This window comes from Sebastes fasciatus, chromosome 5, assembly GCF_043250625.1.
Source record: "Sebastes fasciatus isolate fSebFas1 chromosome 5, fSebFas1.pri, whole genome shotgun sequence".
NCBI lineage: Eukaryota > Metazoa > Chordata > Actinopteri > Perciformes > Sebastidae > Sebastes > Sebastes fasciatus.
Genome location: NC_133799.1, coordinates 21,755,350 through 21,769,595, shown reverse-complemented (window position 1 = coordinate 21,769,595; position 14,246 = coordinate 21,755,350). Strand labels below are relative to the sequence as shown.

General features: G+C 39.2%; 1 protein-coding gene across 1 annotated transcript; it reads right to left on the bottom strand.

Moving 5' to 3' along the window:
* Positions 1–566: 566 nt before the first annotated feature.
* On the bottom strand, positions 567–11,111 carry creb3l3a (cAMP responsive element binding protein 3-like 3a). Its single transcript, XM_074635731.1, has 10 exons — positions 10,953–11,111; positions 9,834–9,950; positions 9,428–9,671; positions 7,672–7,805; positions 6,271–6,381; positions 6,064–6,170; positions 5,228–5,296; positions 4,938–5,022; positions 3,861–3,954; positions 567–2,106 (listed from the first exon to the last, which is right to left on the bottom strand). Exons 1-10 carry the CDS (start codon positions 10,959–10,961, stop codon positions 1,790–1,792), a joined length of 1,287 nt encoding a protein of 428 aa, XP_074491832.1. The 5' UTR covers positions 10,962–11,111; the 3' UTR covers positions 567–1,789.
* Positions 11,112–14,246: the final 3,135 nt, after the last annotated feature.

Below are 14,246 nucleotides of genomic sequence, written 5' to 3'. Positions count from 1 at the left end.
AATGATATGTCTCTTCGTAAGCCAATGTCATACGCTTTCTGAGCCTTCAAGGGATGTTATTATAAATCCAATTTTAATTATTATTATTCTTTATTATTCTGTTCAGTCGGTTTCATTTAATCCCAGAATTGAATCTCCGGTCCTCCCTTGAAGTGAAGATAGCTGACCACAGAGAAATGTCAACCTGAACATGTTTTTAGACCTTTAGGTAAAAGTGTTGCCCAAGTGGCAGCGAGGATAAGAACACTTTCATCCCATCAATGTGTGGTCTGCACTGACAAGCCAGACATGTTGAGGGCTGTGTACACAGCTGTCTTCAGCAAGTAAATACATCAACATGTCAATTATTGGGTAAGAAGTCTGAGTCATGCGATAAGAGGTCATCTGAACCACCTTTGGCCCAGTTTGCTGCTGTCTGTCTCTTTGTCTCTTCACTGACATCCAACCTACTGTACTCGCCATTTGATGGCTTGTCTAGACTTTGGATCGTATCTTTTCAGCCCCTATCAGGAAATATTGTACCCTGTGCTTTGAGTTGCTTTTTAATTTTAATTTTGATCCCACTCTTCTTGTTTTGACATGTTTTATTTTTTATCCCATAATTAATCCAAACATTTCTTCAATGAAAACATCTTTCAACATTTTACAAATTATCAATCAAGATCAAAACTGTACACATAATCACAGCTCTATTTAACCAGTTTTTGACAGTTTCAAACACACTAATCCACACTGGCATTTCATCAAAACCAGGAGACAAAGGATACATCTTGACAGTCAATTTCAATGTAAGATTCAGATCCATATACGGATATAAAACAGTATCACAAATAAGGAAAAAGGCATACACACTGATTGGTAACACTTTATAATAACCATCATTTATAAATGGTAAATTGATAGTTAATTAAACTTAGTTAATAGTTATTTTACTGTTAACAAACAATTAAATGATAAATAATAATGTTTACTAATTATTGGTAATGTTATAATTTCTGCTGTTTTGTTATTATTTTGTCTTTCATCATTAGTTTGTGTTATATGAAATAATTGGTTCATAAATTAAGAAGATGATAACAATTACATTCTGATTACATTAGTAAACTATTTATTATGAGTTTATTGTTGTACACATTATAACATTTTATATACTATCTTAAGTATTTATTAGTGATTAGCAAATAATTTGTAATTATTATAAATGAATATAATTACAATTATATAGAGTTATATAACTAGAATTATATATAATTATATAATTATATATAATTATATAAATATAATTAGCATAATCATCAGTTGCAACTTTATAATAGTTGTTATTATAATGATTTACAAACAGTATTACAATAATCTGGTCTATGTAATGTTTATAGATGTTTTTACAAACAATTTCTTTAAGGTTTACGAAAAATATCTTAATCATTAACAAATACTTATATATATATATATAGTATATGAAATGTTATAATGTGTGTAACAATAAACTGTTGAAATAACATAAATTATAGCATTACTAATAATTAGTAAACAATATTACTCATCTTTTCATTGTTTGTTAACAGTAAAATAACTATTAACTAAGTTTAATTAACTATCAATTTACCATTTATAAATGATGCTTATTATAAAGTGTTACCAACTGAATATAAACTATATTTAAGGGAAAACAGAAATGATTAAAAAACATATTTCTCTGTCTGTGTAAACAGCGGATTATTCCCTGCTCTACTCTCGAGGAGGAGGATGATTTGGGGGAATTCATGTCGGCATAATTTATTAATTTCTTTCACATGTCATCAGCATGTGGTCGCAGCCTGGCAGAGCGGTGGGGATCCAAGGTCACAGTAGCTATGTGACCAGTTATTGGGTCTACTTGGAAATGACCCATCCTTTCTTCCTGACTGCTGTTTAGAGACATGGGCTCCAAACCGGCCTGGTCTTGGTTCACTCCCAGCTTTCCCATCATGGCAGTAATATCCTCAAATCGCCGGTCTCCTGGGGGATGCTGGTGCAGAGGCTCAGATTCATCCTCAGCGGAGAATGGGGATTCAATGACATGCAGCACACGGGAAGCCTGTAGGTTCTGCAGTGACCGTGACTGGACTGTGTGAGAATAAGACACGGATAGAAGCAAAATAAGTTCAAGTCTCTGTGGACATGTAGCTCTGCTTATTATTGCAGTGCCATGTTTTCTATGCTGGCACTGTAGTAAGCAAGCGTGTGTCAGTGTGCTGTGTGTGTTGCCGTGACTCGTGAGTACAATAAATTCAAACCTTAAGATATTAAAGGATAACTGCGCACATTTTCAAAGTTCATACATTATTGCTATGGTCCAAAAATATTAGTAAACATGAACAACTCTCTCCCAAATCTTTTATTGATGGATTTTATATCGTAAAATCTCTTCAGCTTGTGTTAACCACAGACCTCATTTCAGGCATTCCTAACCTTAACCCTAACCCATTGACTTCTAGACGAGGGAACCGGAAGTGTTAAAATGCTAACTCATTTCCTGGTTTTAGGACTCATTCCTGTAGCACTCTATTGGGAGAGATGTTATAGATGACACTGAGGCTACATCCACACTAATGTGTTTTCGTTTTTGAAATGAAAACGATCTACGTCCAGACGAGCATTTTAGGGCCATTTCATGAATTAATCTCCGTCCCTACTACCACGCCTGAAAACGCATATCACATGACCATTCACGTACACTGGGCATGCGTGTGCCGATATAAATAGGAAGCAACGCTGGACATGGGAATTGATGCAAAGCGCTCGAATAATAACATGCCCCCTGCGCATGTAGGCAGGAGTAGCTGATTATAAAATGCAAAATTTAACTGCACACCAGCTGCTAACATAGACAACAAGGTCAGCAACGCCTGTAACTCGTTATCTATGTTGAAATTAATCACTGGTGGTCGAGGTTATTTGTTTTCTTTTGGAAAAAGTTCATGTGACAAGGACATGTCATGACAGATAAGATCAAGACGTGAACGTGGGTGTCTGCGTCAGTGTTTTCATTGTTTTTAGGTGCTCGAAAACGCCGGGGTAGTGTGGACATTAGGCATAAATGTAGCAAAAGTTCTGCATTTTAAAACGTATTAGTGTGGATGTAGCCTGAGAACACCCAGGGGAATGTTGTGAGTATATGGGAACATTTTCTGTTTCACAACTGAGAAGAAAGTACAATAGAAGAAAGTTCATTTGGATATAAAAAAGAAAATGTAAGATGTATGCCCATAAAATCTATGACATCACAAGTTTGAGACTTACTTGGTTTCTGGCTTTGAGAGAGAGGAGCTCATGTTCATAAATATTGACTGAACGTTCCTAGACCATGGAAATAACATACTGAAATTCTTAATTTAGGTTGCGTTCCCCTCTAAAGACTCCTAAAACTGGTAACATAGCCTCTAGCACCCGGGGGGAAAGTGCAGCATCAACTGCTTCCTCAAAGCTGTCAAACAGCTTATGGTAAGAAATTACACCTCGGCGCTCTGCAAATCCTGACCTTGCCTCATAATTAAAAATTGACAGTTTTGTTTTTTTTGTGCCAATAAATCTAATGATAAAGTAATATTTAATGGTAATTCATCAGAAGCTGTTGACAGAGCAATAGCTTAATGATCATAATGATAATACATGGCTTTGGTTCTCAGTACATTGGCTCTAATCTTTAAAGTTTTAAGATGGAAGTAAATCCTCAGGCAGGCTGTGAGGCTCTGCAGGAGAGAGCCCTTCCAGCAGCGGGTGAGACAGCAGGTCTAACAAGTGCCTCAGATGTGACGGAAAGGTGCTGGATTAGTTGGCAGGCGGGCGAACAAAGTTATTCGGTGCTGAAGGTTACTCACTTCTGACTGGACTGAAGTCTCCTTGGCTGACCTTGGTGTCAGAGAAAGGCTTGAGGTTGGGGAACAGGATTAGTGAGAAGGACAGCAGAAGCACCTGTGATAAAAAATGCAAAGGGATGGAGAAAAAGTAAGAGTTAGATAAAGGACAACGCTGGAAAAAAAAGGTGGTACTTGAAAATCTTCTACATTGTTGAACTTTTTTTATGGCTCGTGGTTTAGATATTCCCTCTGCGAATATGCTTTTTATGCTCAGAAGAAACAGTAATCATTTTCTTGCTGTGCTTTTCTGGCGGAGCAAAGAATTCTGTGGCAGGAAACTGTGACTCATTCATATTTATAGATTAAATTCTTCTACACTCATGTTGCCTCAGGTGTTGCACTTTCTTTCATTGGAGTGATCAAAGGCGATGAATGGCTTCTGTTCAGACAGAGTGGGACTGGGACTTTTTATGTCCTTTGTGCCATCTTGTCCATTGTGCATATCTAGATTGGCCTTGATGGTTAATCCAGCTATAGACCCTTTAATTGCCGACGTCATCATAAATATGCGCACCCACCCAGATGAGCAAAAAATCCATATTAACCTTTCAGCATGTTGTAATTCAAGTGTTCTGAGAGATAACTAGACTTCTGCACCTCCTCATGGCTCTGTTTTCAGGCTTTAAAGAATCTAGCCCGTGATGGGAGACATTGGCCAATCACAGGTCATTTCAGAGAGAGAGAGCGTTCCTATTGGCTTTTCATTCAACGGAGGAAGTTGTTAATCATTCGCAAACTCTGATCAAACGGCCAAACTAGGCAGCGCTTATCAAATGTGAATCAATACTTTGGTGGCTTGCATCATTCCGTACTTCTGTTGCCAAAATGCGTATGCACACCTACCTACATCATCACTGTTTGCAAACAGTAAAGGGGTCTATAACAGTTGTTGCTATTTGGCTTGCTATGACTTGCTATTTAGCGATGAGTCATACAGTACAGTATGGATTGTCTGGGTTTGTTTATCTGCCTGGCACACACACACACACACACACACACACAGACACACATACACAGACACACAGAGGACGTCCATACCAGTACACATGTCCCAGTCTGAGCTGGCTTTTTAGATGTATTCATGACCATAGCCTGTAGTCTGCGCAGCTGTTCCATTAGTGTCCTGCAGAGAGGATTGGGGGAGAAAGGAAACACAAAGAGAAACAAGCGAGGAAAAAATCAAAAATGGAAAAGACATACAAAATTAATGGATTAACAGGGAACAAGAGGGCGACGTAAGATGCTGAGGTTGGTTTCTGAGTGGATGAAATGTCATAGCGATCATTGTCAGGGAATGAAAAGAGAAGTCCTATTTTAAAATCTCTCACATGTTGCATTTCTGCAGCTGAGACACCTTCCTCTGCAGCTCCTGGTTGTGTACATTGCAGGCAGTCATCCTAGAGGAGATGATAAGGGCAAGGTGAAATCCCTCACAGACAAAAAGAATATAATTGATGGTGCATGTGCATGTGCTGCAGGTGCTAACAAGTGGCTAAACGAGACTACTAAACGCCATCACGGCGACTCGTCCGCCTTTACAGCCTCGCTGTGTATACTTGCTCTCATGCTGTCAGTGTGTCTGTAAAGGGGAGACTCGTGGGTACCCATAGAACCCATTTTCATTCACATATCTTGAGGTCAGAGGTCAAGGGACCCCTTTGAAAATGGCCATGCCAGTTTTTCCTTACCAAAATTCAGCGTAAGTTTGGAGCATTATTTAGCCTCAGTTGCAACAAGCTAGTATGACATGATTGGTTCCGATGGATTCCTTAGGTTTTCTAGTTTCATACGATACCATATGATATCTTCACTCTAGTTTTAAAACTGAGCACGGTACAACCTAAAAATCGCTCATCTAAAAGCCGGTGATGAGTTAGTGATGGAAAAATCCCATCGTTTTTTTGTTGAGGGGACCAGGGTGATGCTAACTTCCTGGTTGGCCTACAAAAATACATCATCCCACCCGGGAGCACTCTATAGAGAGAGACAGCAAATATGGGGAGTCTGATTGAGACACCAGGGAGTCGTGGTTACATGGCACGGCGGGCTCATTGGGATGCCACAAGGTGACTTTCTAATGAAATGAACTGACAAAGAGCTGCTTACTTTAGGATATATTTAGCCTGTCGAGTATGTTGCTCAAAACATGTAAAACGATTCTTACCTGCTCTCCAGCCCATCAATGTACTCCTTCTTCTTCTTCCTGCTCTCCTGAGCAGACTGCTTATTGCGAATCTTTCTGCGTATTTTCTTCAGAATCCTTTCTTCGTACTAGATTGACAGAGGAATGAACATTTTGAGCCCCAACAAGATTTAACTCTGGGAGCTGATAATTGTTTTTCTTTGTTGAGGTATTGGTAGCAGTTTATACCTTTGTGAGAGGTAGTTGGCTGGGTAGAGTCACCCCCTCTTTTGCCAGAAGCTTCTTCTCATCTTCATTGAGAATCAGCTCCTGAATGGACTGCTGGGATGGGTGTGGGGCCTGGTGGAGAAATATGAATACTAATATTCAGATGTGATTACATTTTCTCTCCTCCTCCACCCCTCTCTCTCTCTTTCTCCCTAGAGCCTCACAGGAAGTAGTTAAATGAGTGCAGAATATCAGGCCACCTTCATCACTCTCATTTCACGGCTATCTCAAATCAATTACTGTGAGAACCTAAGTTGCATTCTGCCAGTTTCTCTTCATTTTATTAAACTGGGCTGTGGAGATGGGATCAATACCCGGAGTGTGCTGAAATCCGCTGCAGACCCTCAAGTTTCAGAAGCACAAACAAATTATTCACATATTCTGCTTGTGGTGATCTTGAGTGTTCACTTGATAACATCCACTTTAAGGATTATTTGCTCTGGGAATAAAATGATTGTGACAAATATTTAACATTGAAGGGATAGTTTGGGTGTTTTAAAGTGGGGTTGTAATCAGTCCGTCTTCTTGTCTCAGACCTTAGTCCTGACAATTGTGCTACTATAATGCATAAAGTTGGTGGTTTGCAGGTCGGGTTCGGGTGGTTGAGTAATATTTTTACACGTTGGGTGGGCAGATTGGCTCTCATAACGGACCGATGGGTACGACCAAACCGCGCATCATTAATGAGCTCAGTCAGGAGGACTCAAACTGCAAAGCTGCAATCTTAATCATCCAACCTGTGTTTTTCATCAGATAATGATAAGATAAGATATGTGAAATAAGTTTGACTAAAATGACAGAAATATTCAATATAATCTGATGACTAAACAGGACTGAGATTAAATAAAAAAAAAATAAATAGCTGACAAAATTAAGAGAGAAAACATTTTGACTAAAATCGAATGACTCTTCGGCACGGTTGTGCAGTGGTTGTCGCCTCACAGCAAGAAGGTTGTTGGTGAATGGTTGTCTAAACTAATGGATGGTGCAGCATATTACTTTCTCTCCAAACTTTAAAGAGGGCGTATCTAAAAAAAAAACATAAAGGAATTACAATCTGAGTGCTACTGAGAACCTTCCTATAAATAAAAGTTTTAAAATAGTAATTTAATTTGCAATTCCAAAGGTCTCACCCCTTGGTGAATCCATGATTTCAGCGAGTGTAGTCACTCACTTGTATTCACCAAAATACACATGCACACACAGTGACTCACACAAGCAGAAACAACCGTTCCCGTCCATGAGTCAAGCAGCCAAAGAAAGAAACAAAAACACCCATAAGACACTATCGCTCCCCCATCTACCATTACTGTACCATCCCTCCCTACTGACAAACTTCCACCACAACTAAGCTACACTTACGGGCTCTGGTGTTCCAGACAGTAGCAGATCCTTGACAGTTAGCGGCAAGCCAGAGGACAGCTGCGGTCTATGTACATCAGAAGGATATGGTGTAATCCTCGTCCTGCCCGTTGGGAATCCGGACCCCCAGCCATCTGCACCGACACAGACACAAGGATACATATAAAGCATCGTCATTGTTTGGACTGTGCGGTAAACAACAATAAAAAAAATTAGAAATGACATTTGGAGCCTTAACGTCTAAAGCAAATCCCGATTACTCTGTTTGCTTCTCATCAGTAATAACATCAGAGTCTTTGATCGTTTCAATACTCTTGTACACAGTCACAAATAATGTATGTGATCCCACTATATCCTCTGAGACACAGGAGATACAGGGATTGATTATTCTCTGCTCAAAACCATGACTGGAAACACAATTTAAATGGGACATATCATGAAAAACTAACTTTTTCAGTGCTTGTTAACACACATTTTGGTATCTGGATTGTCTACCAACCCACAAACTGTGAAATAAGATGACCCAGTCAGTTTTTTGTGAGCTGCCTCGATCAGAAAACACGTGATTCAACAAGCCATTCATTCGACTATATCGCCCACAGCTTTTCAAAGGTGCACCATATTTTTCTCGCAAGCCAATCAGAGCAAACTGGTGTTTTTTGGGAGGGGGGTTTAAAGAGACAGGCGGTAAAACTAAATGTTTCAGACAGAGGGTGAATACAGGTATATTCAGACAGACAGTATGAGAAAAATAATGTGTTTTTTGAACATTAAAGCATGTAAACATGTTCTAGTAGAAACCCATAATACAAGAATGAACCTGAAAAGGAGCAGGAAATGCACCTTTAATATAGTTTAATCAGAAGAAAATTGGCAACAAGGTTGATAATCAATTAACTGTAATTTTTCATGGAAAAATAGCAAAAATTCGCAGGCTCTCAAATGTGAATATTTTAGTTTTTCTTATTCTTCTATGATAGTACATTTTGGACTGTTGCTCAGATGAACACATCTCTTTGACTCTAACTTCTGACAAGAATTTTTCACAATTTGCTGACAATTTCTAGACCCAACGATAAATCGATTAAACAAGAAAATATCCTGTAGATTAATCAATAATGAACTTAATCATTAGATGCACCCCTAGATGTTATAATGTGTCCCATTAACAATGATTTTCTTGTGGATGATGGTGTCAACGTTTTGCCACTCTGACCCTCTTCTCTGGAACAGTCTGCCTTAAGATCTGAGGGACTCCACCTCTGTGGACACTTTTAAAAGAAACCTCAAGACATATCTTTTTAACCTGGAGAGCAACGGTGGCCGACCGGGAAAACGCGAATGGCCCTCTCTAGAGCCAGTTTTTGTAAGAGTAGCGTAGATCATTAGCCAATGCTTAGACCGTTTGTGTACGTGGGAAGGGAGTGGTGAAGCAGGAGAGAGAAAGAGCGGCGGCGACAAGAGTGAGTAACGTTAATAAACATTAATAAATCCCCCTAATTGTTACACACTGGTATCTTTAAGGGACCACATCATTTATCGCCTTAGTTTTTAAGTCTGAATCAATGGTTTTCATACTATTTCTATCTCTTGACCCTATCTATTCTAGTGACTTGTATTTATTTTAACATTTGATTGTTTATTTTTTATCTGTGCTGTTTTAATCTGGCTCTGTGAAGCACTTTGGGCTGCGTGATTGTATGAAATGTTCTAAAATAGCAAAAGTTGAGAATTGAGTTGGATATTTGTGACTCACTGAGGTCAATGGAGACTTTGGCTTCGAGGTCCGCCTTGGTTTGCGGCCTCGCACTGAAATACTGAGCGTCCTCGGGGGGGCTCTCGGGACGCTGAGGGCTGTCCATCTGGTCTGAGGGGGGGTCCTCGCTGATCCCACTGTCACTGGGAGAAGGGGACCAGAGAGGCGAGCCTGACACAGAGTCACTTCCACTCAGGAGGGCGTTGAGGAAGTCATCATCTGCCTGTCCGGCCGGCTGCAGCATCTGCTGGGTGAAAACACTGTCATTATCTGTCTGTGTAAGATGAGTCTTTTAAAAACAGACCCTACAGAGCATGTGAAGGAGAAACTATAGCCGTACACTCAAAGCAAACTAGCTATTTGTAAAACGCATGAGTGACATTAGACATCCCACAGTCACACGCACATTTGGGTCCTGGATTGGCCAGGTGTGATGGTTGCCATGGCGTCCCGTTTCCTCGTGACGGAGAATTCCATCGTCTTGATCAAACAGCCAATCGAGCAGCTCAATGCCATCACAGCCCTGAAATGAGATCATGACATTTAATGACAGCACAAAGTACTATGTGTCTCTCATGCTTTTAGAAGGAAAGACAGCAACACTATCAAGGTTTCACATACTGACACAGCTGGGGACTGATTTTTACTGCCAACCATTCACCGTGATCCTTCCTGAACACAATGTACTGTACAATATGTCCGCCCAATATGCCTAGATAGATCTGTCAGTCTCTGGTTGCGTTTTTTAGTAGACCAAAACCTTAGTATAAAACCAATATTAGGCAAATTGCATACTATTTCCAGTAATATATTACTGTATCGTCCGAAATTGCATACTGTGCACTACATACCCAATATGTGTACTATCGTTCAACATACTTTTGTATATATATAATACAGTATAGTATGCATCTTTTCGGACGCACTGAGCAGTAATTTATGTCGTCACTTCCTGAGAGCCTGCTTGCCGGTTGGAGACGTGTAACCATGGTAACCCGTGCCAACCTCATGTGACCAAAACGATCTCACGTTTGTGAGACTCAAAGTCTGAAATAATTTTAAATACATATCACGCCTAGGTAAGTGAAATCTTACACTTACAGTTAAATTGAAGCGTGATTGACGATACAGAGCTGTCCGTCAACGTCCGTTATGAACGTTGACGTCACTAGCGCATTGCATTGTGGGATATTTATGCCGCCATAGTGTCCAGCGTTTGCATACTGTAATATTTCACCGGAAATAGTATGCAATTTCGCGTCTTATTGGTTTCATACTAAGGTTTCGGACATATTAAAAACTCTCACATACTGTTTTAGTGTACTAAGTAGCATGTTAGTGTGGAACCAGTTTACTGTAGTAATTATGTCCTTTCAATGCCGTTCTAGAGCAGACATTTCTCTTAAGATTTTGATGCTTTTAATTTGCCCTCAAGCCTGAACTTTGCTCTGCCGGCTTCCCCCAATTACTCACAAAGAGAGAGACAAACTACAATGCAATAAAAGGGATAAAATTGGTTATTTACCTGTTCCATAGTTTCCTCGCTTGAGTGGAACACCAAAGAAGCCCCCAAGACAACAGAGATTCAGCCAAAAGATATCCAATTTTAGTTTTGTCTCCGTTCCTAAAGAGCCTCCACTGTGTCTCTCAGCTGTTCTTCTCGGGTCCAAAGTTTAAACTCCAACCCAACACACCCAGTCAACTAGCTTGCTTTGTCCCCATTGGCTATACGAGGAGATATAATCTGATTGGTAGCCAAGAGTATACAACTAAGGAACTTCACAAGTTGTTCTGTCCGGAGACGGAGGACATGAAGTCTACACTATAAGATGGAAAACACCAGGAGGGTCAAAGTCTGTTGTTTTTGTTTCCTCTTATTTTTTTGATAGCTTATTGACAGAAGGATAGCTCTGACCTTTGGCATATATTCATAACACAATGGACACACAATGGCCAGGGTCTAGAAAACAAAAGCCACACTGGTTTTAAAAAGATTGTAGAATTATACCGAGCTTTAACAGCAGTTGATGAAACACACTTTACCTACTGTGCATCACTGTGTTTGGTACATTTCTCACTGTATCACGCTGTATTATTTTATAAAAGTAAGGTGAAGTTACTTAAGTGGTATTTATTTGACTCGCTCACATTAGAGCAAATAGGATTCAGTACAATCAACAAAGTCCTTCAACATAAATACAATGTAATTGTGTGAATTTAATCAAGACTGTTTGATGAGATTTGCTAAACAGCATGTAGTAATATTCAATTGTTTAGTCTTTTTCTCATTTATTCAACACAGTTTCTTAGGACCGGTTGACTATAAATACTGTGTATGTGTAATATAAAACTATTAGACTAGTAGTTTACTGAGAGTATACTGTAAAGTGTACTTTCATAAACTAAAAAGTGGGCTACAAGTATAAAACTAGTAAATTATCAGTACACTTAGTATAGTATAGTTGCAGTACAAAATAAAACTTGTTAAACGTGTGTAAACTAGTTTTGTACTTCTTACACTTAAAGTATACTTAAAAGTTTACATTTATAAACTAAAGAATGGGCCAATTTAGTCCCAAGAAGTATTAAAGTAGTACACTTAAAAGTATATTACTACTACATTGATATTAGTATACTTACTTCACAAAGTATACTTGGGAAATATATACTTTTCTTAAGTATACTTCGTCAAAATAAACTTGAATATAGTATACTACTATTTCTTAAGGGTTAGATTACACACACTTCTCAAATCATATTGTTTAATTGAAAAAATGTTACATCGAGTTGTTTGGTGAAGTAAATAAATAATTACACAGTTTGCATATTAGCGTGTTATGGCTGTTGTTGAGGACACTGTTTATTGAGGGAATAATTTATTTGCAGAATAAGTGGGAACAGTAAAAAGCAACCAAAGGCCTCTTAAAGCTAATCAGCCTCTAAGGTGGATTTAAAAACATGAATGTACTGCAAAGCAGTGGATGAAAACATAATTAGACAGAAACAATTTGCACCTTATCTTTATAATGTACCTGATTTGTTTGAGGGTCTAATTATTTTTTTTTAAACAAAGCTTCAAAACCCAGACAGTACCTCAACAAGTGCACACCTACATGAACTCATCATAGTGGAAACATGAAAGCACAAAGGCAACAGTGTACTTATAGATGAAGGATGATATACATTTTTCATGTTAGAAGGAAAAAAAAGAAGACAACATACAAAAGAGGAGCAGTGTGTTCTGAGGATAGTAGTGAGTCATGTAACTTTGAAATTTTGTATTTATTTATTTCCATTAGCTAATGCAGTTTTCATACATAATGTACTTGGCCATCAACAGACCACCCAATGTTTTTGCATTTATTAAAGGTACAGTGTGTAGGATTTGGTGGCATCTAGTGGTGTTGTTGCTCACTCCTCCCTTTCCAAGACTAATGTGAGCAAACCGCGGTCACGTCATTCGCCTCACTCAGAGGCAGTTTTGGAGCCTGCGGCTCACGTTAACACAGTTTCTCAAGTGTGTCGGAGAACTACAATGGCCTTCAGGTACAATCCGGTATCACGCCAAAGCGTGTAATAGACCCGCCTGTCCAGAGGTTAGGTTAAGGGAAAACATCGTGGTCACTGACTTAGGGTTAGACAAGAAAACCACTTACTAGGGTAAGGGAAAACTTCATGGTTGGGCTTAAAATAAGTACGTAAACTAAGTAAAACATGTACGGAAACAACGTAACATCAGTGCTGAAAACGTCACTACAAAACACGTGACAAACAAAGAAATCATTAACGTAATTAAACAAAACAGAACACCGGTCTTGAACATCGGCCTACCAATTGAAAGTCAGGTGTTTGTTCTCACTCGCCCACCATAAGTAGTTTTTCTAACTTTTTATACTACATCACTAGCTCGGAGCTCTGTATGGAGTACGGAAAAAACGTGACAACCGTCACTTAATAACACTGCACCTTCATGCAGGCGTGTAATATTCACGCCTCAACGAGGCAAAACATGACACTGACACGCTTTGTTCTGGTGGACAGGCGGGTCTATTACACGCTTTGCCTAAGCTAACGAAAACACAACGATTCTTAGTTTCAGGTGATTATACACTAATGAAAACATTATTGATTTAATAATATAAATATTATATTCCATTTCTGCTAATAGATCCCCGAAATGTTACACACTGGACTTTTAATTTTTACTTTTGAAGGTCTGTGTAGAAATGCACACGGAAATGTACATGTTCATGTACAGATGAGACTGATAAAAAGCACTTTCTTCATCAAAAGTCGACTTGTAAATGCAGTGCTGTTCACAACTGTTTGACATTTTGGGAAATATGCTTATTTGTTTTCTTGCAGAGAGATAGATGAGGAGATCGATATCACTCTCATGTCTGTCCGGTAAATGTGAAGCTACAGCCAGCAGCAGGGTGGCTTAGTTAAGCACAAAGCCTGGAAACAGGTAGTAACAGCTAGTAAACTTCCTCCACCACCACAAATCAATTTTGAAAAATGCTGTAATAGTTTTGGCGTGAAAATGAAAACCTTCACGATTTTGCCTGTGCGGCACAAAATATGTCAGAATCACACCTTATTTCCGTTCCACCAAAAATCTCCCCCCTCAACATCCTATCTGAGCTCGCTGCCGTGTGGAAAGGTAGAATGAGGTCACCGTCTGTAATCATCATTTTATCAGAGTCACTGATGTCATGCATTGCAGTTGGAGACGGCAATACGTTTTTTTGACGTGGTGGCATGGAGAGCTGGTGTCGGGAAGGCTCCCTGCTGCAGCATAACACACGATAAATAACGT

What these genes read in the sequence shown, in the direction of transcription:
- creb3l3a (XM_074635731.1), bottom strand. An exon ending in GCCAACTACCTCTCACAAAG is followed by an intron (nt 6,171 to 6,270) that starts GTATAAACTGCT and finishes CTGTCAATCTAG; the next exon opens with TACGAAGAAAGGATTCTGAA. An exon ending in ATTGATGGGCTGGAGAGCAG is followed by an intron (nt 5,297 to 6,063) that starts GTAAGAATCGTT and finishes CATCTCCTCTAG; the next exon opens with GATGACTGCCTGCAATGTAC.